The sequence below is a fragment of the Panthera onca genome, chromosome D3, assembly GCF_046562875.1.
Source record: "Panthera onca isolate mPanOnc1 chromosome D3, mPanOnc1 haplotype 2, whole genome shotgun sequence".
In the NCBI taxonomy this organism is placed as follows: domain Eukaryota; kingdom Metazoa; phylum Chordata; class Mammalia; order Carnivora; family Felidae; genus Panthera; species Panthera onca.
In genome coordinates this window covers 42,504,453-42,532,365 of record NC_138350.1, presented here as the reverse complement: position 1 = coordinate 42,532,365, position 27,913 = coordinate 42,504,453, and the positions used below count along the sequence as shown (strand labels likewise).

Below are 27,913 nucleotides of genomic sequence, written 5' to 3'. Positions count from 1 at the left end.
ATTTGGTAACTGGTTTTTGTTGTGCTCTCAGAAGGAAGTGGAAGGAAATCGAGGCACACTATGTGCCTTGCTTGTTTATCTCAATACAAAACCTTAAGAGGTAAATCCTATTGCTATTCTTATTTGCTAAGGAAGATACTAAAGCTCAGAGATGTTAAGCCATTTGCACAAAGGTACACAGTGAGTGTAGCTTGGAATTGGAAATATTGGGATTTCGGTTTATGGTGACAATGAACAAGACATTTAAAATTGGTACTGACTGGAACGCCTGGGTGGCTCAGTTGGTTGAGTGTCCAACTTCTGTCTAGGTCATGATCTCATGCTGTGAGTTTGAGCCCTGGGTCAGGCTCTGTGCTGACAGCTCTCAGCCTGGAGTCTGCTTCGGATTCTGTGTCTGCCTCTCTCTCTGCTCCTCCCCTGCTCATGCTCTGCCGTGCTCTCTCTCTCTCAAAATAAACATTTAAAAAAATAAATTAAAAAAAATAATAATAAATAAAATAAAATAAAATAAAATAAAATAAAATAAAATAAAATAAAAATGGTACTGACTGAGGAAATGTGGGCAGTATTGTTTCCAGCCATGGTGGGGTAACTTTCTTGAGAAGATGTAGGAACCCAAATTGATCTACAATGCCCAAGGAGATAAGGAAATCATCAAAAGATTCTCAGTGCCCAACTAGTTCTTTGGGCTTAACATGACAGGGAAAGGTGATTTCTTTTTCTTTTCCATTAGGTAAAAATCAATACTAAATTGGTTTTAAGTACGGAAACTTTGCCTCCACTGTGTGGTTTTCACTTAAGGGAGTCACTGTTAGCTCTGAGACTGTTTTATGGAGGAGTCCATTATATCCAGTCACTCCCCTGAACTAGGTCTCAGGCTTGGAGGGAGCTTGTCTTTAGAAGTCCACACTAGCAAGGAGACCAGGGGTCTAGGCAGGGGTGCTGGCCTTGGGGGAGGTCCCGGGGGCAGGGCTGAGATTCTCAGGGACAGGCTCCTTACCACCCGGCGTGGGACCTGACCACATACAGCAAGGCACCACGAGGGGGAGCACTCGGAATATAGACAAGAAGAAAGACAACCTCAGAACACTGGCATGTCTGCAATTAGAGTGTAACTGGCTGGGCAGATCTGATTTGATATACAAGAATTGCCCTTTCTTGCAATGTTTAAGAACGTACAAAAATTAAAGGCAACATAAATGACGGAAATAAATTTGTCAGCTTTATAAACCTTAAAGCCCACTTTCCACATCTTCCAAGAACTACATGTGAAGACAGACAAGTAAACAGGTAAATTATAGTCACCCCCAGAGTAGAGACCACATCCTAATTCACCCGCATCTAGTGCAATGTCTGTCCCATCACAAGTACCCAATAAATAGCTGTTGAAAGAAGGAATAAATGAATGAACAGATGGATAAGACTTTCAGTCTTCAGTAAGGATCAACCAGTGTCTTTTCGTTAAACAAACAGAAAGCATTCAGGTAGACCTGTTAACAGCTAGGGGCACAAAGAAAGAGTAAAGAAGTACATCAGAATACGCATATTTTAAAAATCAGCTAAGGTACACATAGAGTTATGAAATGGAAATAGGACGCTTGTTTCTTTTTTTAATTTTTAATTTAATTTTTTTAAACTTACATCCAAATTAGTTAGCATATAGTGCAACAATGATTTCAGGAGTAGATGCCTTAGTGCCCCTTCCCCATTTAGCCCATCCCCCCTCCCACAACCCCTCCAGCAACCCTCAGTTTGTTCTCCATATTTATGGGTCTCTTCTGTTGTGTCCCCCTCCCTGTTTTTATATTATTTTTGTTTCCCTTCCCTTATGTTCATCTGTTTTGTCTCTTAAAGTCCTCATGTGAGTGAAGTCATATGATATTTGTCTTTCTCTGACTAATTCCACTTAACATAATACCCTCTAGTTCCATCCACGTAGTTGCAAATGGCAATATTTTATTCTTTTTGATTGCCAAGTAATACTCCATTGTATATATATACTACATCTTCTTTATCCATTCATAGGATGTTTGTTTCTACTTTTTAATTAGGAAGCCTTGAGACTCATGAATGAAGTTCAGGAACATCTAGAAGAAGAACAAAGTCTATGCCAGGTGTCTTTGACAGATTCCTGGGACGAATGCAAGTCTTGCCTGGAGAGTAACTGCATGAGATTTTACACAACCTGCCAATCTAGCTGGTCCTCTATGAAAAATACGGTAAGGGAAAAATAGAGCTCAAGGTTTCAGAATACTTAAGGTACATACTCCAGCTTAATTTTTAAAAATTAACTTATTTTACTATTTAGAATAGAAATGCCTGACCTGATATTGGCCTTTTGTGACCTAGAATCTAACATTCATGCTATGTACAAATCACCTGTGTATATTCAAATTACAAGATAAAACAGTCATTCAGTGTTCATCTCTCCCTTTAATGACACAGTGTATATCCCTCTTGGAAATATCCTGAATCTTTCTGTCTTGTATTTGTCCTTTGTGAATACGTTCCCACTAGATTGTAAGCTCTTTGAGGGCAGGGACCACATGTTAGCTGTCTTCATTTAAGCATTAGGTATCTAATAAATGTTTGCTGAATTGCATTCTAAATAATAGTATTATAGTCTCTGATTTCAACCTGCTTTAATTTTTTCCCTGGAGGCCAAACATTTGAAGACATCCTCTGCCTCCTGAATCTCTCCTTCAACAGGCTTGCCTTCTTACAGCAACACACACATATGCACACATTCATGTCCTCTTTAACCATATCTATGCATTCCCTATAGGACTGGCATGTTTGTTTGTTTTGTCCCCTTTGGCTATCTGTCTGGGCAGAGGGACTCACAGAAGGTGGTGACCTGAATAGGATAAGCTCTGCCCCATAAAAGTCTCCTATTCTATTGGCCTGAATTTCTCTTCCCGTTCGAGACGTGAGCTGAATATGAAATGCAGTGAAATTTCCCTCTCTATATTACAGCATGCACTACTTACAGTATGCTCCTGGCTTGGCAATGCCATACCCAGTTATAGAGGGAGCAACCCCTAGGACAATTCATTTGCCAAGTTAATTTGCCTCCACTGTTAATTGCATCTGCTCTATTTTTATAGCCATTGTCACTCTCCAATATACCGGAAAACAGTGGAATGAGCACTGGCTGGAGGTCAGAGATTTGGGAACCATTCCTGTCTGTGCCAGTTGTGTGACTTTATGAAAATTTCTTGGGGCTTTAAAGTTTGTTTTTGTGGATGGATTCAGGCAAATACAAGCTGGCAGAGAGAGGGACAGACAATCCACCCAGATTACTTTTTTTTTTTAAGTTTATTTATTCATTTTGGAGAGAAAGAGAAAGAAAGAGAGAGAGACAGAATCCCAAGGAGGTTCCATGTGGTCAGCATGGAACCTGACACGGGACTTGATCTCACAAGCTATGAGATCATGATCTGAGCCAAAATCAAGAATTGGACACTTAACTGATTGAGCCACCCAGGGGTCCCAACTCCCACCCCGGCCCCCACCCAGATTACTTTTTGAGAAAGGCAAGAATAAACAAGAATTTCTGGGGATTTCTTTGAACAGCATTGGGATGCTACATCTGTGATGTCGGATAGTTGGTATGCTCCATAGCTTTCAACATGGCCACAGCGCTACCATATAAGGGCAATTGTGTTCTAGCACAAACCTGGAAGTCATATGGATGTAGGGCATGGTGTGACTGCTGGAAAATATTCTCCCACTGAGTGTAAAATTCTACAATTAGAGATTCATTTCTTTGACTCTAGCCAAAGAGGGCTTTGATCACTACTAATATGTAACCATCCCTGAGTAGCCTATTTAACTCTATCAGGCATCTATAATTCAGTATGAATGTGTTTATCTTTTCCTTTCCATGGACTAATTTATGAGACAAGAAAGAGAAGACCATAAAGTCACTAACAACGTTACGCTAAAGGAAACAAACCAAAAAAAACCCCCAAAAACAAAAAAACCCCAAAACCAAAAAACCCTAAGACAGAGATGAAAGGCAAGAGCTTTTTTCATAGTTTTGGGGCAACCTACACAGTACCCTTTAAACCTTGACATGCCAGCCTCTGCCGCTACATCAGGCTGTGGCTTGCCAACAATATTAAAAACTTGGCCTTTGGTAGGCAAACATAAACAAGGAAGAATTTCAGATCCTATTTCCACAAACAAAGTCAAAGTTATAAGAGTGTTAATAAATTATCTTAAAAAATGAGTCACCTTTTCCTATCTTGCCCAGAATTATTTTTGATTTGGAATGACCACTGCAAGTTGACTTTGAAATTTACAATAAGAAATGGTCCATGTCAATTGTCCTTCCATTTAAAAAAAATAATAAAATAAAGTTGATTTTTAAAAAAGAAACGGTCTAGAAAGAAAATTAATCTCTTATTCCATTTCTATCCTCCACCTCACCCCACAGGTCGAACAGTTTTTCAGGAAGATGTATCAATACTTGTTTCCTTTCCACGAAGATAATCAAAAAGATCTCCCTGTCAGTGAAAAATTCATTGAGGAGGATGCACAAGTGGCCCAAATAGAGAATGTATTCAGCCAGCTGACCGTGGATGTGAGATTTCTCTTTAACAGGAGTCTTAACGTCTTCAAACAGATGCAGCAAGAATTTGACCAGGCTTTTCAATCATATTTCATGTCAGATACAAACTCCACGCAGCCTAGCTTTCTTCCGGTTTTATCCAAAGAACCAGAGAAAAAAATGGATCCTGTGCAAAGTTGGGACATTCCCAGCTTCTTCCAGCTGTTTTGTAATTTCAGTCTCTCTGTTTATCACAGTATCAGCACAGCAGTCACCGAGACGCTGAATGCAATAGCAGATTTACCAAAGCAAGACAAAGGCAAGTATTAAAAGATGATTTTTACTTAGATGTCAATACTAAGGTCAAGCTTTGTTTACCTTTGGAAATGGTAGACACTTCTAAGTCATTTTACAATGTTTCTTAGAGTGACAATTTATGGATAATTGACGTTTCAGAGCCTCTTAGAGAAAGCTTCGAAGTCTGCCAAACACCATCCCTCTTCCGTCATTGTCAATAGCCCTGTGGGGCTGTTCTGTCTTTTTAAAGCAAGTTTTCAAAGCTGATAAGGAAAATGCTAGCCGGGTGAGAAAGTTGAACAAAATGGTTGCCCCCTTTATCAAAACTTGTGTATATATGCTCTGCTCTATTCTGCCTGAACATCACGGGGCTTCTTTAAAATCAGTCTAGACTCCTCAACTCACAGTTTGGGAAGAAGCGTAGTGTCACATATAACCAGTGCCCTCCATAGTGCCCTCCATAGCCTCCTCTGCATCACTGCCGTAATCCCTTAAATCATAACATTTGTGCACAAAGCCATAGAAGATGCTTATAGAGAAACCCAAAGCTACATAATCAGAATTTCTGTAAAGGATAAGAATTGCCTTCTACCAATACCAAACATGCCCCAAGATAGACCATGTTGGAAACAAAATGCTGTGGTGTGTCTTCAGACAGAAGGAGGTGCCTTCTTTGGGTTTCTGTGGAGTGGCTGGGACACAGCATCTCAGAAATGAGAGCTGCTGGGTGGGCCAAGGTAGGGTTTACATTCACTTAGATTTATGTCTTATGGACCACAGAGCCACATGAAAGAATGCTCCCCTCTGGCATGAAAAATAAAGCGAGCTCCTTCTAGAGGCTCCTTCTGCCATTTGTGACAACATGGATGAACCTGGAGGACATTACGCTAAGTGAAACAAGCCACACACAGAAGGACAAATAGTACATGATACTGCTTAGATGAGGAATCTAAAATAGTCAAAGTCATGGAAGCAAAGAGTAGAATGATGTTCCTGGGAGCTGAGTGGAGGGGGACATGGGGAGATGTTGGTCAGAGAGCAAAAAACTTCCATTACATAAGATGGGTGAGTCCTAAACATACAAGTCCAACTGTGCAGAATAGTGCCTATTGTTAAACACACTGCACTGTATACTTGAAAATTGGCTAAGAGGGTAGATCTTATGTTAAGCATCGTTAATAATAATAATGACAATAATAATAAATAAATAAGAGGGCAGGAGGACATTTTTGGAAGTGATGGATAGGTTTATGGCATAGATTGTGGTGCCAGTTTCATGGGTTTATACTTCTCTCCAGACTCTTCAAGTTGTATATGTTAATCACGCAGAGCTTTTTGTATGTAGAAAGAAATGGGCTCCTTCTAGCTATTTTCCAGTTATATCAGCTGTAGCTGGCAACATCTGAATCATATTCTCAAAATTGCCATGACATTGCATCACTGGTCTCTATACAGAAGAGTATAGAGCTACCTCACAGTACCAGAAACCAAAGCCAAAAAACAATACATGACATCCTTCCCGTCCCATTGTTCCATGAGTAGAGAACAGCCATCATTACTGGAATCATTGCTGGGTTCTATTTCAGGGTCTGGAGGACTTTTCTTGTAAGTCAGGTGTTTTCTCTGGTATTCTATTCTGAGGTCCCAAATTCACCAATATTCAGGAAAAGCATCAAGGCAGTAGACTAAATATATCAATGCTAGAGTGATATTGAGTAATTTTTGCCTGAACTTTTAAATAGATATCATTGTTTGGGGATAATATTCAGAATGTGTTCCATCTTTCACATTGTGTGCATCCTTATATGTGGATGCACATCCTTATACATGTGCAGAGGAGCATATAGTGATTCATCTGCACTGAAATCTAAATAACTTTCCAATCACTACAACCCCCTCCCACCCCACCGAGTAAGAATGTAGGTTTCCACCAGTTCTGCCCCAGCTTCCTCTCCATTCACACACACCCTGCTCAGCTGGCCCTCTGCACAACCCCCACCTTGGTGATAACCGGCATATCCAGAGCCTCCTGTAATGCAAACGTAACGTAAATGCAAGTATGAAAAACAAAAACAAAAGGGCCTGTGATACACCTTTCAACTCTTCTTTCTCTGCTATCCCTACCCTACCTGACAGCACAGAGCTAGCTCAACAGAAGAGACATTCTCTTCTCGGATAAGCACATGCAGACTATTTATCAAAAATAGTCAGGGAGGGGCCATAGGGTATTTGCAAGCGATTTCCATCACTTTTCTGGACAGGTGGTAGGTGAGGAATAAACCTAATGTGCCTGCACAGTCTGCCTAATGAGAAGACATTTTGAGATTTGTCCCTGTGTAGACAGAATAATAGCTGCCCAAAGATATCTACACCCTAATCTGCAGGACCTGTGAATATGTTGTGTTACGTGGCAAGGGGAAAGTAAGGTTGTAGATGGAATTGAGGTGCTGGTCAGCTGATCTTAAAACGGGGAGATTATCCTGAATTATCCATGTGGCTACAAGGGTTCTTCAAAGTGGGAAAGAGGGGCACCTGGGTGGCTCAGTCGGCTAAGCATCTCTCTTTTTTTTTTTTTTTTTTTTTTTTTTTTTAATTTTTTTTCAACGTTTTTTATTTATTTTTGGGACAGAGAGAGACAGAGCATGAACGGGGGAGGGGCAGAGAGAGAGGGAGATACAGAATCGGAAACAGGCTCCAGGCTCTGAGCCATCAGCCCAGAGCCCGACGCGGGGCTCGAACTCACGGACCGCGAGATCATGACCTGGCTGAAGTCGGACGCTTAACCGACTGCGCCACCCAGGCGCCCCTAAGCATCTCTTAATTTCAGCTCAGGTCATGAACTCACGGTTCATGAGAGCCAGCCCCATGTCAGGCTCCACGCTGAGCATAGAGCCTGTTTGGGATGGTCTCTCTCCCCCTCTGTCTGCCCCTCCCCCCCTCACATGCAAGTTTTTTTTTCTCTCTCAAAATAAATAATAAACATTTTTTAAAAAGCAGAAGAGGGAGGCAGAACAAAACCCATAGAGATGGTAATATGAGAAGGCCCCTACTTTGCTGCCTTTGCAGGTAGAGGAAGAGGGCCATGAAGTAAGGACTATAGTTGGCCTCTAGAAATTGGAAAGGCAAGGAAATAGATTCTCCCCTAGAGCCTCCAGAAAAAAAAAAAATCCCCTGCCAACACCTTGATTTTAGGCCAGTGAGACCCATTTCAAACTTCTGACCCACAGAACCAGAACATTTGTATTATTTCAAGCCACTACATTTGTGGTATTCTGTTACAACAGCAACAGGAAATGAATACAAGCCTCTTGTCAATTACGATGGCCAACATTGCCTGAGTGAGCACTGTGTATCTGGCAACCTTCATGGATGGGTTTTATTTGTCATGATTGTCCTAAGTGCTAAAATTAGAAAAGTAGCTAAAATTGAATAATGAACACCATTAAAAGGAAAGAGGCAGCAATAAAAATTCTGAAATATTTTGGTTATTAGTATTTTTTTTCTTTAATTGTGATTTCATTTTTGTCTCCATATGGGAGAATTTCTTTCCTACCTCAATCTTTCTAGACCTAAGTTCCTACTGAAAGAGAATAAAATAGCTCTTGTAGTTGTCCTCACTTGCCTCATGAATCCCTGGCAAGGATAGATGGCGTTGAATGAAACTGTGTGGTGCAGTAGCCTGATGCAATGCTGGTTGCTGGGAGATATGAGCTCTAATCCCACATTGGAGAGTGTTGCTGCCTTTAATTTTCCCTCTGACTGGGGTGGGGAGACAGAGGCAAGTGGGGAGAGGAGATGGTTGCTATGAGTGACAGCACTGGAAGTAGCTGCCTAGAAGGGTCTAGAGCTCAGTGATGGGTTACTGTCATGCCATGGCACAGAATGAGGAATTGGTATCACATGGACCTGGAATTTGCCATCCCCAATCTACACACCAGGTGTTCAACTAGATGCTGGGAATAAGACCATGATTATGACACAGCTCCCTGACTTTTAGGAGCTCAGTCCAGAGAAAGGAAAACAGATCAGTGGACAACTACAAGACCATTGTAACTGAAATGACAGAAAAAGGTATGGAAGAATGACATGATTCAAATGATAAGACCAAATCCCTTCCCTCAACGGGCTCAGGGTCTAACAGAGAAGGTAAGAAAGCAAACAGTACATGAAGCAGAGACAAGCTCTACAGTAGAACTCCTCAGTGACTACAGAGGACCGTTCAGGAAGGCAGCTGAAAAGAAATGACTTCCTATTCAACAAAAGGAGATGGTTGCCTTATACACCACACGATGTAACCAATGCCTCAGAGGTTTTTAAGCAACAGATTTCACAATTTATCTCAAAATGAAATGTTTTGTTTTAAAATGTTGATGGTTCAATATAGGAGAAAATCATTGGGTTGTAAATTAATAATAAATGTTTCCTAATGTGAAACACTCAGTTGAGAACTGTCAATTTTCTGTTGGATTGACTTCTTTGTCACGTCATCATTTTCATATGGATTATTAGTTCTTCCAGAAAAAAAAAGGGTTTCTCAAAAGTTGATCTGCTTTAGATGTTTTCCTAAATTCTTGATCCATTGTTTATAACATCAAATATATGAAATGCAAAAGGAATAGTAATAAAGTAAATGCCTACCACCCAGTTTTAGAAATAGATATTCCCAGTGCCTTTGAAACTCCAATGTATTTCCCAATTTTGGCTTTAAAAGATTAAAATAATTATTAGAAAATTTAAAAAAAATGTGTAATATTTATTTATTTCTGAGACAGAGAAAGACATACAGACAGATGGACAGACAGAGTGTGAGTTGGGGAGGGGCAGAGAGCAAGGAGACACAGAATCCGAAGTAGGCTCCAGGCTCTGAGCTGTTGACACAGAGTCTGACGCAGGGCTCGAATTCACAAACCGTGAGATCATGACCTGAGTCAAAGTTGGACACTTAACTGACAAAGTCACCTAGGAGCCCCTAGAAAAAATTTTAAATAGAAAGAAATCCAAAGAGAAAAGCAGCTTACAACTCCCTATTTAGTTAATCCATCGACATCAGAAATAAAAATAATAAAAGTAAGACACACTAAATTTAAAATAATTCAAATATAGGGGTGCCTGGGTGGCTCAGTTGGTTAAGTGAGTCTTGATTTTGGCTCAGGTCATGATCTCACAGGTTCATGAAATGGAGCCCCACATCAGGCTCTGTGCTGACAGCACAAAGCCTGCTTAGGATTCTGTCTCTCCCTTTCACTCTCTGCCCTTCCCCCACTTACACTCTCTCTTTCTCTAAAAAATAAATCAACATTTTTTTAAAAAATTAAAAAATAATTCAAATATATAAAAGAACAAAACAAATGAAAGCTGCCCTCTCACATCCCATCAAGTATGTCTTCCCAAAGATTCCTCATAATTCCCTCCAGAAAATAAAACCATATGCATTAACTTTTCTGAAGAAGGAGTGTACAAATAATAATGAATAATAATAATAGTAATGTGATTGTTGGATTAAAGAATATGTGCAATTTTTAATAGATGTCAAATTGTCCTAGCAAATGGTTGCAACAATGGACCTTCCTATGATTGAATATGGAAAGATTTTGAAAGAACTGGTAAGACAAAGAAATGACATCTAGTCCATGCCTTTAAAATGCAGACTCTAATGACATTAATGTGTAAACACTATGTTACCTGCAGACTCTAACCATGGAAGCCTGAGTTCAGAGATGTGGCCTGTGCAGAACAGGGGACCGTGTGCAGAACTTGGCCAGAATTTGTCAGAATGTTTCCAGTTTCATGCAAGATGCCAAAAATGTCAGGATTACCTGTGGGAAGGTAAATAATCATTATTTTCTCAAGGTTTCAATAGTATTCTGGTCAGAGGTCAAAATCACACTTTTGCAAGCATCATGGATTCATTTATTTTCCTTCAAGCACTTTTTATGCATGTTTATTTCCATCTAGGGGTGTTCAGCATAGTTTTATAAGCTTTTATTATTCAAAAGTAGGTCAACTCGCTTTTTTCCTTATTTAAAATTCCCTCCTGTTCCTGTGAAACTTTTTGTGGTTAAAGACAGAGAAACACTAATGTGTGCAAAAGAGAAGTAGGAGCAAATTAAGGCACTCTTTCCTTTTTACCACAAGGAAAAAAAATCCCACCACGGAAGCAATCTTCCCATTGTGTAAGCAAATTGTTAGCCACGTGAGTTTTTGTTTTTACATTTTTTTCTTAAGTTTATTTATTTATTTATTTAGAGAGAGCTCAAGCAGGGGAGGAGCAGAGAGAGAGAATCCCAGGCATACTCCATGCTGTCAGCAGGAAGAGCCCCATATGGGTTCCATCTCATGGAGAGAGATCATGACCTGAGCTGAGATCAAGGGTCAGGTGCTTAACAGACTGAGCCACCCAGGTGCCCCAACTGAGTTTTATTTTTAAGTGGCATTAACTCTTTCCAGCTGGTGGGTAAATCACTAATTAGAATTTAAATACGTAAAGTGGCTCCTCATACAGTCTTACCCCTCCCAGACCTAGCAAAGAGTGACCTTCGGTTCCTTCCCCAGGCGAGAAATCCTTCTCTTGCCTGGCAGCCCACCTTCTCCCACCCTTCCCTTAGCTAAAGTCACTCCTCCCACCTGCTAGGGCCCCAACACATTTTCTTACAAAAGCCACGAGATTTCAATTCCTGTGTTTCTGCATTTCACCTCGCTAAAGGAAGGAAATTCTAAAAAGCAAGGTTGAATAGAAACTGGACCTTTCTGTTATTTCTCCTGAATTGTGAATTGAGTGACTCTGCACCTCTGTTTCATCATTTGGAGAATGGCAATAATATATCTATTTTATACGGGTGTTTTGCAGATTAAATAAAATGGCTGACATACTAATGATTTTCATTATTCAAGTCTTTGCTTTTTAAGTCACAGTTATAAGGTTGCATACAGAAACAGTTTTTTTATAACAGAAAAATTTACACAAATACACTGACTGCCTACAAAAATAGTCTCACGCAAACATCCCATCTATGTATCATTAACTTCCTTTCAACCAGTTAAGAACTTTTATGAATAATCTCTCTCTGTCATAAAATAATACAGAAGATGGGAGGGGGGATTGGAGGAAGGTGGTCAATAGATACAAGCTTCTAGTTATGACATAAATAGGTGCTAAGCATGTAACCTTCAACATGATGACTACAGCTAACACTGCTGTGTGATGTATAGGAAAGTTGGTAAGAGAGGAGATCCTAACAGTTCTCATCACAAGGAGAAATTTTGTTTTCTTTTTGTTGGATCTATATGATATGATGGATGTTAACTCAACCTATTACAATAAGTATTTCACAACATATGTAAATCAGACCATCATACTTTACACCTTATACTTATATCTGTCAGTTACTGCTCAATAAAACTGGAAAAAATATGGAAGAAATCAGATTATATAATACAAATGTCTCAGATATCAATATACATCAGACAATGCATCAGATATGGTACAAATCAGGTAATATAGAATACATGCAATGTGTTTAAAAAATTTTGTTTTTAATTTTAAGTAGACTCCCCACCCAGTGTGGAGCTTGAACTCAAGACTCTGAGATTAAGAGTTGCGTGTTCTACCAACTGAGCCAGACAGGTACCCTGAATACATGCCATGTTAATCGACTGCTGCATAGGTAAAACATCAAGGAAAGAATGTTCTAATGTGCTCCCATGTAACTTAAAACTTTTATTATAAAATGCATTTTGTTATAAATGTACAAAGAGTAAAAGAACAAAAACCCAAGTGCCTACATCCTGGATTAAGAAATAAAACATCACCAAAATAGATGAAACTTCCTTTGTGATCTTCCAAATCACATCCTCCTTATCTCCTCAAAAGGAAACTATTTTGAATTTAGTGTTTATTATTTCTTTTCTCTTCTTTATACTGTTATCACATGTATATATATATAATACACACAGCATATTTGGCAATGCCTTACATGTTTTTAATTTATATTGTCAAAGTATCATTTTTAACTTTAAAACTATGACTTGTACAAATATAAAATGAGCACATGTCAAGATTAATTTATCCCATTAATGAGGGAATCAGCAAAGTATTAAAGCTGTTACAAAGGAGTACAGGACAGACTGAAGTATTTACAGTCAAAGATAGAATGTTGAAGTCAGATTGCAAAATTAGATATAATTTTGCCCTAAACTATGCCCTAAAGGGCAATAAAACTATAAGTTTTGCAGTTATGTTTTCTATCGGACCAAAATAATTTAAATCTCTACTGGACAAAAAACATTTGCAACTTTTCAATCTAGGATGTTCTCTGGCCCTGAGCAACACTAAGTAGTAAATCCAACAAAAGATCATTTCTTTAGAGAATCAAAGAATCTGTAGGTAGGCAGGCCTCTTAGGCAATGTTTGACATGACATTAAAAAGGTATGCAGCCATTTTTTTTTTCTTTTTAATTTGAGAGAGGACGCAAACATGAGCCAGGGAGAGGGACAGAGGGAGAGAGAGGGAGAGAATATGAGAGAGAGAGAGAGAGAGAGAGAGAGAGAGAGAGAATCTTAAGCAGGCTTTATGACCTGAGCTGAAATCAAGAGTCCGACGCTCAACCGACTGAGCCATCCAGTGCCCCAACATGCAGCCATTCTTCTGCCTTGTTTCCAAATTTTGGATACTTTTTCTTAACAGTGTAAATATATTGCTTATGTATTCTTTTGCAGCTTGGTTATACAGTATAGTTTGGGACGGTTAGCCATATGAATACATGTTCTGATTCATTAATTCACTGATGTGTTGGTCTCTGTAGGCATATCACAATTTACCCATTCTCCTTAAGTGTATTTAAGTTGCTTCCATGTTTTTCTATTACAAACAACCCTTCTACATTTTGTCAAACAATAATTTTGCCTCTTTAATCAATATTTGATTCTTTCCTTGTTCTAAGACTATGTACATAGCTATAATTATAGATATAAGATCTTATAAATCTTATAATAAATAAATCTTATATTTGATAAATATTTTCCAAGAGATCATAAATCTTTTTGTTTTTCCACTATTTACCATACATTTTTGTCCTGATTTTAATTTTTTATTTATACAATAGATGATCCTTTTTTAATATTTATTTATTTTTGAGAAAGAGAGAGAGCATGAGCGGGTTAGGGGCAGACAGAGAGGGAGAGAGAGAATCCCAAACGAGTTCCGTGCTATCAGTGCAGAGTCCTTCACGGGGCTTGAACTCACAAACCATGAGATCCTGACCCCAGCCAAAGTCAAGAGTTGGCTGCTTAACCAACTGAGCCACCCTGGTGCCCCTGGCCTTGATTTTAAACAGATTTTCTGTAAGTGACTATTTTCCTCTTTTTCCATATCTATTACTGGTACTGGATATAACAATTCAAAATAGTAGTTTCCTTTTGAGAGAACAGAGAGGTTTTAATGTGGAAGGGGCACAATGGGAGTTTCATGTATTTAGGTAATATTTTATTTCTTAATATAGTTGGTAGGCACATGGGAATTATACCAAAGAACTTCTGTGTCCTGCCCACTTTGTTAAATGACCATATAACTATCATTTAAATCAGATCTCCTTTGAATGTGACATAGGCAATATTAATAATTACTTAAGAACATTGGCATAAATTGAGACCTCTCCAAGGCAGAAGGGAACGTATGTATTGTAGATTAAAAACAAAATGGCCACAGTATTTTGTGGTTTCTGCCATCAAGAGATAGTCTGCTTTTCCAGTCCATGAATCTGGGCTTGGCCATGGGTCTGTCCTTAGTGAATGAGACATTGGCAAATGTGACCAAAGTGCAGACTTGAAACATGCTTGTAAATTAAAGCTTGTCCTTCCTCTCTTGCAGTTGGAAACCTATCTACCGTATGAACATTTGTGTATCTCCTTTGGAGAAATGCCTATTCAAATCCTTTGCCCATATTTTAATTTTATTATTTTTTTAATGTTTATTTATTTGAGAGAGAGAGAAAGAGGAAAAGAGAGGAAGAGAGAGAGAGAGAGAGAGAGAGAGAGAGAGAGAGAGAGAGAGAGAACATGATTGGGGGAAGGGCAGAGAGAAAGGGAGAGACAGAATCCCAAGCAGGCTCCATGCTGTCAGTGCAGAGCTGGATGCAAACTGTGAGATCACGAGCTGAACCGAAATCAAGAGTTGGCCACCTAACCAACAGAGCCACCCAGTTGCCCCATGTTATTATTTTTTTTTATTGTTGAGTTGTAAGAGTTCTTAATATATTCTAGATACTAAACCCATATCAGATATATTATTCACAAATATTTTCTCCCATGTGCTGCCTTTTTACTTTTGGAATGGTGCCCTTTGAAATACGATAATATTCCGTTTTGATAAAGTCTAATTTGTCTATTTCTTTTTTTCTATTTTTGTATTTTGATGCCATATCTAAGAAACCATTGCCTAATCCAAGATCCCATAGATTTATACTTAAGTTTCACCTAACAGACTTATATATTTAGTTCATATGTTTAGGTGTCTGATACTTTTTTTTTTTTTTAACGTTTATTCATTTTTGAGAGTCAGAGAGAGACAGAGCATGAGCAGGGAAGGGGCAGAGAGAGAGGGAGACACAGAATCCGAAGCAGGCTCCAGGCTCTGAGCTGTCAGCACAGAGCCCCATGCGGGACTCAAACTCACAAACTGTGAGATCATGACCTGAGCTGAAGTCGGACGCTCAACCAACTGAGCCACCCAGGCGCCCCTCTGATACATTTTGAGTTCGTTTTTGTATATGGTGTGAGGGAGGAGTCTAACTTCTTTCTTTCACAGTTGGATATCCAGTTATCTCAGTTCTACTTCTTGAAAAGACTGTTCTTTTCCCCATAGAATTATCTTGGCATCTTTGTTGAAAATCCATTGACAGCAAATGTAGGGTTTATTTCTGGACTCTCAATTCTATTCCATTGATCCACATGTCTGTCCAAAGCCAATACCACACTGTCTTGACAGTTGTACTGTGTAGGAAGTTTTGAAATTAGGAAGTGTGATGGTCCAACTTTGTTCTTCGTTTTCAAGATTCTTTTGGTTATCCTGGGCCCTTTGCCTTTCTATATAAATTTTGGGATCAGCTTGCCAATTTCTGCAGAAAGGAAATTCGGCAATCGATAGATCAATTTGTGGAGTATTGCCGTTCTAACAATATTAAGTCTTCCAATCCATCAGCGTGCCTTTCCATTTATTTAAATCTTCTCTAATTTCTTTCAAAGATGTTTTTTAGTTTTCAGTTACAAGTCCTCCACTTAAAATTTTTTTCATGAGCATTCCCTCTCTCTCTGGCCTCCCCCGCTCATCCTCTGTGTATGTGTCTCTCTGAAAAATAAATACACATTAAAAAGGGTGGGGGGGGGGTGCCTGGGTGGCTCAGTGGGTTACGTGTCCGACTTGGGCTCAGGTCATGATCTCACCGTTCATGAGTTTGAGCCCCACATCAGGCTTTGAGCTGACAGCTCAGCCTGGAGCCTAGTTCAGATTCTGTGTCTCCCTTTCTGCCCTCCCCTGCTCATGCTCTGTCTCTCTCTGTCTTTCTCTCTCAAAAATAAACATTAAAAAATTAAAAAAATTTTTTTTCATAAGCAATTTGTTCTTTTTGATGCTATTGTGAATGCAGTTGTTTTCTTAATTTCAGTTTTGGTTTGTTCATAGTATATAGAAATACAACTGATTTTTATATATTGATCTTGTATTCTGCAACCTTGCTGAACTGTTTATTAGTTTTTATAGTTTTCTGTGTGTATGTATGTATTCCTAGGACTTTCTACATACAAGATCATGTCATCTGTGAATATAGTTTTACTTTTTCCTTTCCTGTGTGATTGTATTTTGCATGAAGTTTCACCTTTGTTCCATGAGAATCTTTTTTCCTGGTGATCTCTTAAAGAGGAAATGAGTGTCCCTTGTAGAATTCTGCTTGCCTAAATCATGAGGAAAATCACCACCTTCTTCCCCCATAATTAAAATCTATATATTTATATTACTATTCTAAAAGTTAACAACTCTGAAGTTGCACATGAAGACATTTTAAAAGAATATCTGAATCTCCTTTCAAATGTATACTATATCTTAACTGTAACTCCCTTTGTTTTCAAAATGTTTTCATGAATCACTTTTCAAAAGTATGCTGTTACAAGTTGGTTTCCTTATAAGTACAAGGGTCTCCTTCTCCTAAAGATCTCAAAATGATTTCTGAAAAAGTATGAGATGCCAGGGAATCTCGGGTTATATTTTAAGTATCAAAAAGAAACCTACAAATTGATGTATAAGACCTCAGATGAGGTAGTCACCCAGCTCTGGTTGGTGAATTCTCTCCTACCCCTATTTTCCTGAAGGCATGGCTTTTTAGTAAACAGGAAAAGGCACAGTGTAGAAAGTCTGTGGTCTTTTTCCATAACAACAACCTCTTACGGTCCCAAATGCCCTAACACAGACTCGTCCATAGTCTGCAGATAATCTTTACACAATATCAAACAAGTTGCTCATCAGCACAGCTATGTTAATTTCTATAATCCTGTTTCAGTTCAGATGGGCTGTTGTGCAATATAGCACACAGCTGCAGAATCTCAGTGGCTTGTAAGCACAAAGGTTTATTTCTCACTCTGTGCTGTGTCAATTACAGTTTGAGTGGAAGGCCTGATACCTCCACTATATGGAAGAGAACTAGTTCTGCCATCAGGGGAAGGGGAACATGATAAATCCTTAACTGTTCTTTAGGCTTCCTCCAGAAGTGAGACACATCACTTTGAAGATGGCCACACTCAACTTCAAGGTGGCAGGGAGGCCCAGTCTCCCATGTGTCCCAATCAGAATATCAGTGAGTCGCCCAAATGACCTTCAGAGACATTACCAAAAGGAGGAAAAGGAAAAGGAACATTTGCTAAATCACCAATATGTGACTGTCTTGTGATCAAGCACTTTACAGTGTTGTTTCATTCATAACCATTTTACCTAATTGAAAACTCACTCAAGATCAAAAGCCTGGAAATAGAAAGCTTAAGGGCTGGGATTTAAACCCACATCACCCAACTCCAAATTTCATGGGCATTTTCCTTTACCATGTTATGTTCTTCTTTGCTAGACTGTCCCGATGTACCTGAACTGCACACAAAAGTAGATGAGGCCCTCAGATTGGTCAACGTGTCCCATGAGCAATATGCCCAGATTCTCCAGATGACCCAGCATCACCTGGAGGACACCACATATCTGATGGAGAAGATGAGAGAGCAATTTGGCTGGGTGACTGAACTGGCAAACCAGACCCCAGGAACTGAGAGCACCTTCAACTCCATAAAGGTAATGGAGGGACCCAAGAACAGATACGGAGATTACATGTGCATACATTGATATTTTTTCTGTTAATTCACTTATTAAGCACATCTGCATTTGAAAACAAGCTGTAGGAGGATATTCATATTTCCATCATGATTGTATTCAGGCTGACCTGCTACAATGTAGTGCATGGTCCTTAGAAATAAGAAATTCCTTGGGAATGCAAGCTGGTGCAGCCACTCTGAAAAACAGTATGGAGGTTCCTCAAAAAACTAAAAATAGAACTACCCTACGACCCAGCAATTGCACTACTAGGCATTTATCCACAGGATACAGGTGTGCTGTTTCGAAGGGACACATGCATCCTAATGTTTATAGCAGCACTATCAACAATAGCCAAAGTATGGAAAGAGAATGTCCATCGATGGATGAATGAATAAAGAAGATGTGGTCTATATATATATATATATATATATATATATATATATATATATATATATACACACACACTACACACACACACACACACACACACACACAGTGAAGTATTACTCAGCAATCAAAAAGAATGAAATCTTGCCATTTGCAACTACGTGGATGGAACTGGAGGGTATTATGCTAAGTGAAATTAGAGAAAGACAAAAATTATATGACTTCATTCATATGAGGACTTTAAGAGACAAAACAGATTAACACAAGGGAAGGGAAACAAAAATATAAAAACAGGGAGGGAGACAAAACGGAAGAGACTCATAAATATGGAGAACAAACTGAGGGTTACTGGAGGGGTTATGTGAGGGGGGATGGGCTAAATGGGTAAGGGGCACTAAGGCATCTACTCCTGAAATCATTGTTGCACTATATGCTAACTAATTTGGATGTAAATTTTAAAAAATAAAAAAATAAAACAAGTTAAAAAACAAACAAAAAGAAATAAGAAATTCTATAAAGAAAACCAATTTAAAATGCAAAATATCTTCTAATCCAGACATGGCCAATTCTGCTTAAAGCTATAGGAATATAATTAACTTATGCAAGTAACCTTGAAGAAACCTGATCAGTGCAGTTTTGGAGAGACAAGACTTACAGGTAAAGCAACGAGTTCAAATGCTGACCCTGATACTTAGCAGCTGAGTAAGTTTGGGAAAGTTCCATACCTTTTCTAGGTCTGTTTTTCCACTTGAAAAAATGGAAATAATAACAGCTAACTCAAAACTGATGTTTGTAAGGCAGTTAGTATAGGTTCCTTACTCAAACCAAGGGCTTTGTAAATTTAGCTCTCAATAGTTTTTGAAACAAAAAGCTGCTGACTTACCTTGAGAGTTATGTTTACATCAAAACGTAGTGCCATCTGAAGTTGCACTTTATGCCATGTTTCCCACATTCAGTCAACAGCTCCTGTTGCATAACATAGAACAGTGACTGAATTTCTCTTCTGACCAACTCCTCCTACCCTCACTCCCACAACCCACACTAGGTTAACAAACAAGGCTAGTGACTCCCGAAGAGGTTAGTATCGGTGGATTCCTAAAAAGACCTGGATACAAAAATCACTGGGCAGAGCAACTGAAGAGGCAATATTTTGTGCAGTGTGGAATGTCAGTGCGTTACTCAGATTGCCACGGATCCTCTTACCAACTTTGGCTGGTGCTGCTGCTAACTGTTCACCCTCTCCTCAACCCTTCTCCAAAGGGTTGCCCTTGGGGCCATTTAAGAGCTCCCTGCTGCATCAGGCTGAGGCCAGAGGTCACCTGAAGCCACATCCTAGATTAGCTTCTCCTTCTTGTCTATGTTGCTTGCCTAATCCCCCAAAAAGTTTCACCTGAAGGCACCCTTAATAAATTGCTGTTGTCAGAGTCTCAGGCTCTGTTTCCAGAGAATCTGACATATGTGACATTCTGTGTCCTAATACATCTGTCTCTTTCAAACTGAATGTTTTGAGACATAGCTTTAGAGAGTCACATCCAGTACATTAAACAAACAAAACAAAACAGAATAGGGCAGACTAAGGAGAAAGAGTGCAGTGTACTTAACAAATCATATGCATATATCATGGAACTTCCATTTCCATTACATGTGTGTGTATGTGTGTGTGTAAATATGAGTGTATGTGTGTGTGTGTGTGTATATATATATATATATATACGTATATATATATATATGTATATATATATATACGTATATATATATATATATATATATATGTATATATATATATATAGTGTGTATTTTTGATTCATGATGTAAAAATGTATTTGTAACTGTTGACCACAGTCAAACAGTTCTGAAAGTCACTCTCCCAACCCGGCTGATTCTCTGACTTATTTCCTTCATCAGCTAGTTTATACTCTAGAGGAGTAAAATAATTCAGTATACTTGATCATTCTTACAAACACACACTTTCAGCTAATGAGGAAAAGGTCTTGTCTTGAAGAATAAAATCTGAAGACAAAGTTGAGTAGTGCTTTCAGTCTTTAGAAAGTTACAGCCAAGAGTTAATTGCTTTCATAATCGTCAGTATTTTCCATTCTATGCTGCAGTTTGTTTCCATTCTAGTGTCTCTGGGTAACACTAATAGGTTTACCTAAAATTCTTTATATTGATAACAAAAGAAGTTCTATATAAAAATCTCCATATAAAATAAAATTATGGTTTTCAGTGATAATTCTTCTAATAGTCATTGTCACTAACGAGCACTTACTATGTGTCAGGCAATGTTCTAAGGACTTTTTCCATACACCAAATTGTTTAATACTCTCAGTGATCCTATAAGGTATTGTTTTTCACATTTTTCAGATGAGGCACAGAGAAGTTAAGCAACTTGTCTGAGGTCACACTGCTAGCAAGTGGTAGAACAGGGAGTTAAACCCAAGCAGCATTTCTCCAGAATTTCTGGACTTAACCACTTTGCCGAACTACCCGTAAAAGTTATTTTTATCAAAACAACTCTTATTTCATCAAGTAACAGAAAGTGCAAAGCCATAACACAGCAAGTACTGAAGAGGCATATACAAGTATGTAAACTTTCTGGCAAGTAAAAAAAGTCATGCCCTTTAGGTTGTAGTTACATGGTGTTAGCTTTATAATTATTTATTAAACTAGACAAAAATGCTTTATGCAGTTTTTATGTGGGTTATATTCACCAAAAGGAAAAGAGCTGGGAGAAATCATGTTAGCTATTTCTTTACATACTAGAATTAAGAAATTATCAGTTTTATTTAGCTTCTTAAGATTTTGCTTTATTTATTTATTTATTTTTTGATAAGGAGGTTATTTGAAAATGTTTTAAAAATAGTTCTCTTAAGGTTACATCAAGTTGCATGTCAGTACAGTTTCATTTAAATTATTAAAATCAAAGTATGTACACTTGAGAATTCATTGAGAGTAACCACCATGACTTTCAGAAGACTGGTTCTCACCAAAATCACATAACAACCATAAATTGTAAATTTCCTAGGAAAATACAGTATAAAACTTGGTGCGTCACATAAATAGTTGTGACTCTGATGGTAGTGCTCACCAAATATTCTGTCCCAAATATTCTGTCTGCTCACTCATATTTTCTAGCTCCTCCTGCTGTTAAATGGTGCCATGTGGCAAGTCCCGGCCAGTGAAATGTGAAGAAAACTGACAAGGGTTATTTCTAGACTGAGATAGTGCAGGGCTTATACACTCTCCGTGTCTGCCAGGGGCACAAAGAAAGCCATGCATTCCTCATGCTACAGCCATGAGATGACCTGCCAGTGTCAACCAGGGTCCTGAATGTTGGAGGCTATACAGAGCCCCTGAAATGGACATGTAACATGAGCAAGAAGTAAATGTTTGTTGTATGAAGCCACTGGGATGTTGGGGCTACTCTGTTACCTCAGCATAACCTAGCCTATCCTGACTAATGTGGTATTAAGTTAATCCTGAATGTGCATTGGGGTTTAGTAATCTTTTACTGTATAATCCTTCTTCTTAGGTGGTTCCAGATGTTCACGAAGGGAATTTTCCCAAACAAGATGAAACAATGATAGACTTGAGCATTCTGCCTTCTCCCAATTTCACACTCAAGATCCCTCCTGAAGACAGCGATGACAGTTCTAACTTCATTAGCTACGTGCTGGCAAAAGCTGTGCAGCATTTTAAGAAACACTTTTAAAATTGGTAAGCAGAGTGCCAGGTTAAACATGCTTTGTTGATAGGAATAGATGATTCATAAAAGAGAAAAACAACAAAACTAGTTTTAAAATACTTGGAAAATATGCTCAACCTCATCGGTAATCAAAGACATAAAAATTAAGACACGATAGCATCATATGCCTATCAAACATGTAAATTTTTTTAAAAAATACAAAATCGTGATAGGAGTGTGATGAAATGGGAATTCTTATATGTTATTAGCAAGAACACAAATTGTTGTTGCCTTTTTGAAAATAGCTTTTGGAAAAGCTATTTGAGGGGCACCTGGGTGGCTCAGTTGGTTGAACAGCTGACTCTTGATTTCGGCTCCACCATCTCCTGGTTTTGTGAGTTCAAGCCCGAGTTGGGCTAGCAGCACAGAGACTGCTTGGGATTCTCTCTCTCCCTTTCTCTCTGCCCCTCTCCTGCTTGTTCTCTCTAAATACATACATACATACATACTTAAAAAAATAACAATAAAGAGTCCCCTGCCCATCCTTCAAATCTGTATTTGCAAAATTATTTAAAATAGTAAAAATTTAAAAACAATCTTAATGGCTAAAAACAAGAGAATGGTTAAGTAGGTTGTAGCTTAATATCTTCTAAATTAGTGGCACAATTAAAACTGCATGTAACATTCTCTTTGGGTAATATGATCAATCTTAAAGAATAATTAAATTTTAATTCTAAATTATCATTCATAAGGGACATTGTTAGCAGGTCAGTGTATAATTAAGCTTGATATTACAGGATTTGCTGCCTGTCCCTTTAAGTTTTGGAGAACTTTTTTTCAAGTTATAATAGTCAAACAATCAATATCTTTTTAGCATCTACTAAGTGAAGGCACAAACCCAGGTACTGTGGAGGAGAAAATGATGAATTTGACAAGATTCTTTCCCAAATGAGCTCTCTATCCAGCAGGGGATGGAGTGGGAGTTTACAAAACATACATATAACAATGACACAAGGTGGCATATAGCCAGTCCCAAGATGGGGGCCTTTGGGAACTGAGGAGAGGACACTTTACTTTCCAGAAAAGGAGAAACTTCTTGGCTGGATATATTTCCTTTTTCACCTTCCTTTCTCACTGGCCTTCTATCCCCTTTCCTGTGCTCTTTCCCTCCCCTCATTCCTTCCCACCCTCTCTTCTCTCTTCTTTTCTTTAAAAAAAAAAAAATGGTTTTCCATTATTTTATTATACATTATTTTTTTTCAAAAGCCAAGAGCATTTATTGTATTCCACATTCTGAAACTTTATTCCAAGAAAAAAATACACTGTCCAAAATTATTTACTAATATTTTGATTCTTGCTGCTTTTTTTTTAAAGGTAAGAAGACCTAACTCATCGTACACCTGGCAAGTAGAATTACCTCTTCAGGTACCTCTGAGACCTGAAAATCCCAAATGTACAAAACAATGTAATAAACGTAATACCAGGAAAACATGTCAGTTTTATATTATGAAGTACTATTAATTTTATGTTGAATGACAGATTAATAGCTATTCAAATTGATTTAAAGTAGAATACCTTTTTTAAAAAAATCGCATGTACATATTACTAAATTCTATGGTACATTAGTAGTTCCTTGTATATTAAATAAATATTAAATTGCCAAGATGTCTCTGTTCTATCATTTCTACTACAAATACACAACTTTCTAATTAACGGAGGATACTTCTTTCAATTTGCTCTTGAATTTATAATATAATAATTGGCTTTTTGAAAAAAAATCTATAATTCATTTCTTTGTTTAGTAAAAACCTGTAACTTATGTATAGATTTTTTCTGTTGAATACACTTCTGCATGAATAAATTTATTAACTGCTAATGAAAATTATAACTTTTCTGGGATCTTCTAACAAGACTTTTATCTTAAAATGCTTTCTCTTCAGTGAAGCCACCTTTGGAGTTAGTCATTACTCCCACCATCTCTGTCATCTCAACTCCAGGCTGATATTTCTCTTCTTTTGGTCAAGATCCTGAATTTTTTTTCGTTTATGTATTTATTTTGAGAGAGAGAGAGAGTGTGCGTGTGTCCATTTGCACGTGAGCCAAGGAGGGGCAGAGAGAGGAGAGAGAATCCCAAGCAGACTCTGTGCTAAATGCGCCTTGCAAGCATCATTCTACTTTCTGTGTCTATGAATTTGCCTCCTCTAGGCACCTCACATAAGTGGAATCATACAGCCTTTGTCCTTGTGTGACTGGCTTATTTTACTTAGCATGATGTCCTTAAGTTTCATCCATTTTGTAAAGCAGGGCTCGATCCCATGACCATGAGATCATGACCTGAGCCGAAATCAAAAGTCAGACACTCAACCGACTGAGCCACCCAGGTGCCCCCATCCCTCACATTTTAAAAGGAACTTCCACTTAAGGAAAGGTCATCTTTCCACAGCTCAGTTCTCTAAAAAACTTCCATCTCCCACAGAAGGTCATAGTCCAGGGGTGAAGCAATCACACATTAGAACTTCAGAATTCTGGAAAGTCATTACGAACACTTGCATTGGTCAATCTTATTTATCACAAGCCTGAAAATGCACAGTCCTGGAAAAGGTGGCATCTCTGTGCACACATGTAATTTTTAAAAAGGAAGGGGCAATATGAAAGGGGCTGAGGTTTGATCACCAAAAATCAGCACAATGAAAACAAGGGATAATGAATAAGGGGCACTAGAATTCAAAATTAATGTTTTAAAGAGATAGGGTGTCAGTTTTCAATTCCGTCTTGAACATCACATTACTAATGAATTATTTTTAAAAATAAAAAAGGATTGAGGGCAAAGAAAAAAATAAAAAGAATATCTAAATCCTGGAATGACCCCGTTTGTTCCTGATAAACTTCAATCACATTTTCTTCCTCCATCTCCAGTTCTTTTGGAGTGTGATTATGCACAATTCTCTCACCTTCAAAGAGGAACCTGAGCAAATTCATCAAACCCCCTGTCGTTAACAGTATGATTCTTTGAGTTTCTTGAGATGCATTGTCATTTTCACTTTGAAGTGAATCTCACTGCTATCCTGTCCAATGACTTTCAGTTTAATGTATTCTCCTTCCTTTTTATATCCCCAAGTCCTTAGTTGAAGGTTTTGCTTCCTGGTCAGACATGGTGGCTATGGCTGCATCCAGGATCTCCACACAACCCTGGCCTTGGTAGACAGAACCATGCTCTGGGGTTTATAGAAATCTAGACTTTTTTTATTGTGAATATATATATATATATATATATATATATATATATATATATATATATAACAAACTGTATTATTTTAACCATTTTTAAGTGTACAGTTTAGTAGCATTAACTAAATTCACATTACTGTGCAGTCATCACCCCCATCCATCACCAGAACTTTTTTCATCTTCCCCAAATTAAACTCTATACCCATTAAACACTAACTCCCCATTTCTCTCTTCTACCAGTGCCTTGCAAGCACCATTCTACTTTCTGTGTCTATGAATTTGCCTCCTCTAGGCACCTCACATAAGTGGAATAATGCAGTCTTTGTCCTTTTGTGACTGGCTTATTTTACTTAGCATGATGTCCTTAAGTTTTATCCATTTTGTAGCGGGTGTCGGAATTTCTTTTTAAGGCTGAAGACTATTCCTTTGTGTGGGTGTCACGTTTTTGTTTATTCACTCATTCATCCATGGACACCTGGGTTGCCTCCACTTTTTAGCCGCTGTGAATAAGGTTGCTATAGGCATGAGTGTACTTCATTGTTTCTTTGTAAAATTACCATAACAGGGCTCTCTTTGAACAAGGCCATACATATTTTATGGAAAATCCAAGATGTCACTTACTTAACCTCATAATTTGAACCTTGGCGCAATATAATAATCAGAGAGTCATTTGCTAGTATATGTCACTAAAGATTACATTGGAAATATATTTGTAGTCAGTCTTTCAAGTTATAAAGAGGAATACAATGAAAGAGAGGACTCAAAACCTTTAAAGCATTTCCCACACAGTCTTGATATTCTACTTGATGGGAAGTCTTGTCAGAGAAAGTTAGACAAGTCAGAGGCAGCCAGTTGAAAATAATTCACTTCAGATGACTATAAAGTTTCTCCTATCAAAAGTGAGGGCTATTAAAAAAGATAGGACACTATTGATAGAATCTTGGGTTCCTTAATGTACTGAAGTCTCAAATAAATAGAGCCTTTTCAACCACATATTTGGTATATTTGTCAGACAAGGTGCCAAAAATTAAGTTAAAAAGGGAAACTTTCTAAGCGCCTTTCTAAAGGGCCAATGAACTATGGGAAACTTGTAGACTGAGGAGTAGGAAGAGGGGTTGGTAAGTGGAAAGCAGAGGTCTCGAAAACCTTCTGTGACAAGGCTGACCCAGATTCCAATCCCCACTGCTGTATTTCCTAGGTGTGTGACTTCAGGCAAGATGCTTAATGTCTCTAAACCTCAGTATCTTTACCTTAAAGTAATAGAAGGAATAGTTTTTGTTTTATAGCATAGTTGTGAGAACTACAGGAATTAATCCATAATGATAAGCATTAATAAATGGTAGCATTGATTATAAAGTAATATTATTATCAAGTGCCTGACTCACAGTTGGCTTTCAAAAATGTTCGTTTCCTGCTTCTTTACCTAATTATATCAACATTTTTGAGTTTGCTGTGTAAAGAAAAGAAGGTTTCTTCAGACCAGTAATATTCAAATGTTTTTGCCCTCAAACTTCCTAAAAGGAACATGAAAAAGTTATACTTGCTCTTGTATGTGATTTTTCAACATAAGTTGAAAGAATAGCAAAATTTTATTTTCCCATGTATTGTAAATATTAGCATTTCAAACATAAAATGGTTTCATCTCTCTTTAAAATATATCCAATGGAATCTAAATATCATGGAAATTTGATACCCAGAATCATCCACTTAAACAAATACACAAACAAGTTATTCTTTAACAATGAGAAATTTTCTTTCCATTTTCTCCTTAAACTCTGCTTTTCATTCTCCTTTTTTCAAAGAATTTTATCCTAATGTAATATATTTTTATGTTTAAGCATCTTTTATTGATCAATAAAATGTAAGCATTTTTAGGTTTTTTAGTTTCTTTCTTTCTTTCTTTCTTTCTTTCTTTCTTTCTTTCTTTCTTTGTTTCTTTCAGAGAGAGACAGAGCACAAGCAGGGGCGGGGCAGAGAGAGAGGGAGATGAGCCCTGTGCAGGGCTCGAACACACAAACCATGAGATGAACCATGGTTCATGAACCATGACTTCAGACCTGAGCTGAAGTCAGATGCTTAACCTAGGAGCCCCAAATTTATTTATTTTGAGAGAGACAGAGACAGTATGCATGGGGGAGGGAGAGAGAGAGAGGGAGAATCCCAAACAGACTGCACTGTCAGCACAGAGCTCCATGAGGGGCTCTAACCCACAAAACTAAAAGATCATGACCTGATCCGAAATCAAGAGTCAGTTACTTAACTGACTGAGCCACCCAGGTGCGATTTAGATTTTAAAAATCAAAAATCTGCCCAGAGGAGCACCTGGGTGGCTCACTTGGTTAAGCGTCCAACCCTAGATATCAGCTCAGGCTTCATCTCAGGGTCGTGAGTTCAAGCCCTGCATTGGGCTCCATGCTGGGC

The 27,913-nt window shown here is 38.1% G+C and overlaps 1 protein-coding gene and 1 pseudogene across 3 annotated transcripts in view; one reads left to right on the top strand and one right to left on the bottom strand.

Annotated features, from left to right (window-relative positions):
• CLUL1 (clusterin like 1) overlaps nt 1-23,753 on the top strand; it is a 39,085-nt gene extending 15,332 nt beyond the window's left edge. For all 3 annotated transcript variants that reach the window (XM_060613389.3, XM_060613391.2, XM_060613390.2), the window contains exons 4-9: nt 2,052-2,219; nt 4,442-4,874; nt 10,541-10,678; nt 17,957-18,171; nt 22,112-22,296; nt 23,639-23,753. In XM_060613389.3, coding sequence (XP_060469372.1) covers nt 2,052-2,219; nt 4,442-4,874; nt 10,541-10,678; nt 17,957-18,171; nt 22,112-22,291 — 1,134 coding nt within the window. In that variant the 3' untranslated portion in view covers nt 22,292-22,296; nt 23,639-23,753. The remainder of the gene's footprint in view (nt 1-2,051; nt 2,220-4,441; nt 4,875-10,540; nt 10,679-17,956; nt 18,172-22,111; nt 22,297-23,638) is intronic.
• A 1,298-nt stretch (nt 23,754-25,051) lies between these two features.
• LOC132664983 (small ubiquitin-related modifier 1 pseudogene) lies at nt 25,052-25,417 on the bottom strand (annotated as a pseudogene).
• Between the last annotated feature and the right edge of the window lie 2,496 nt (nt 25,418-27,913).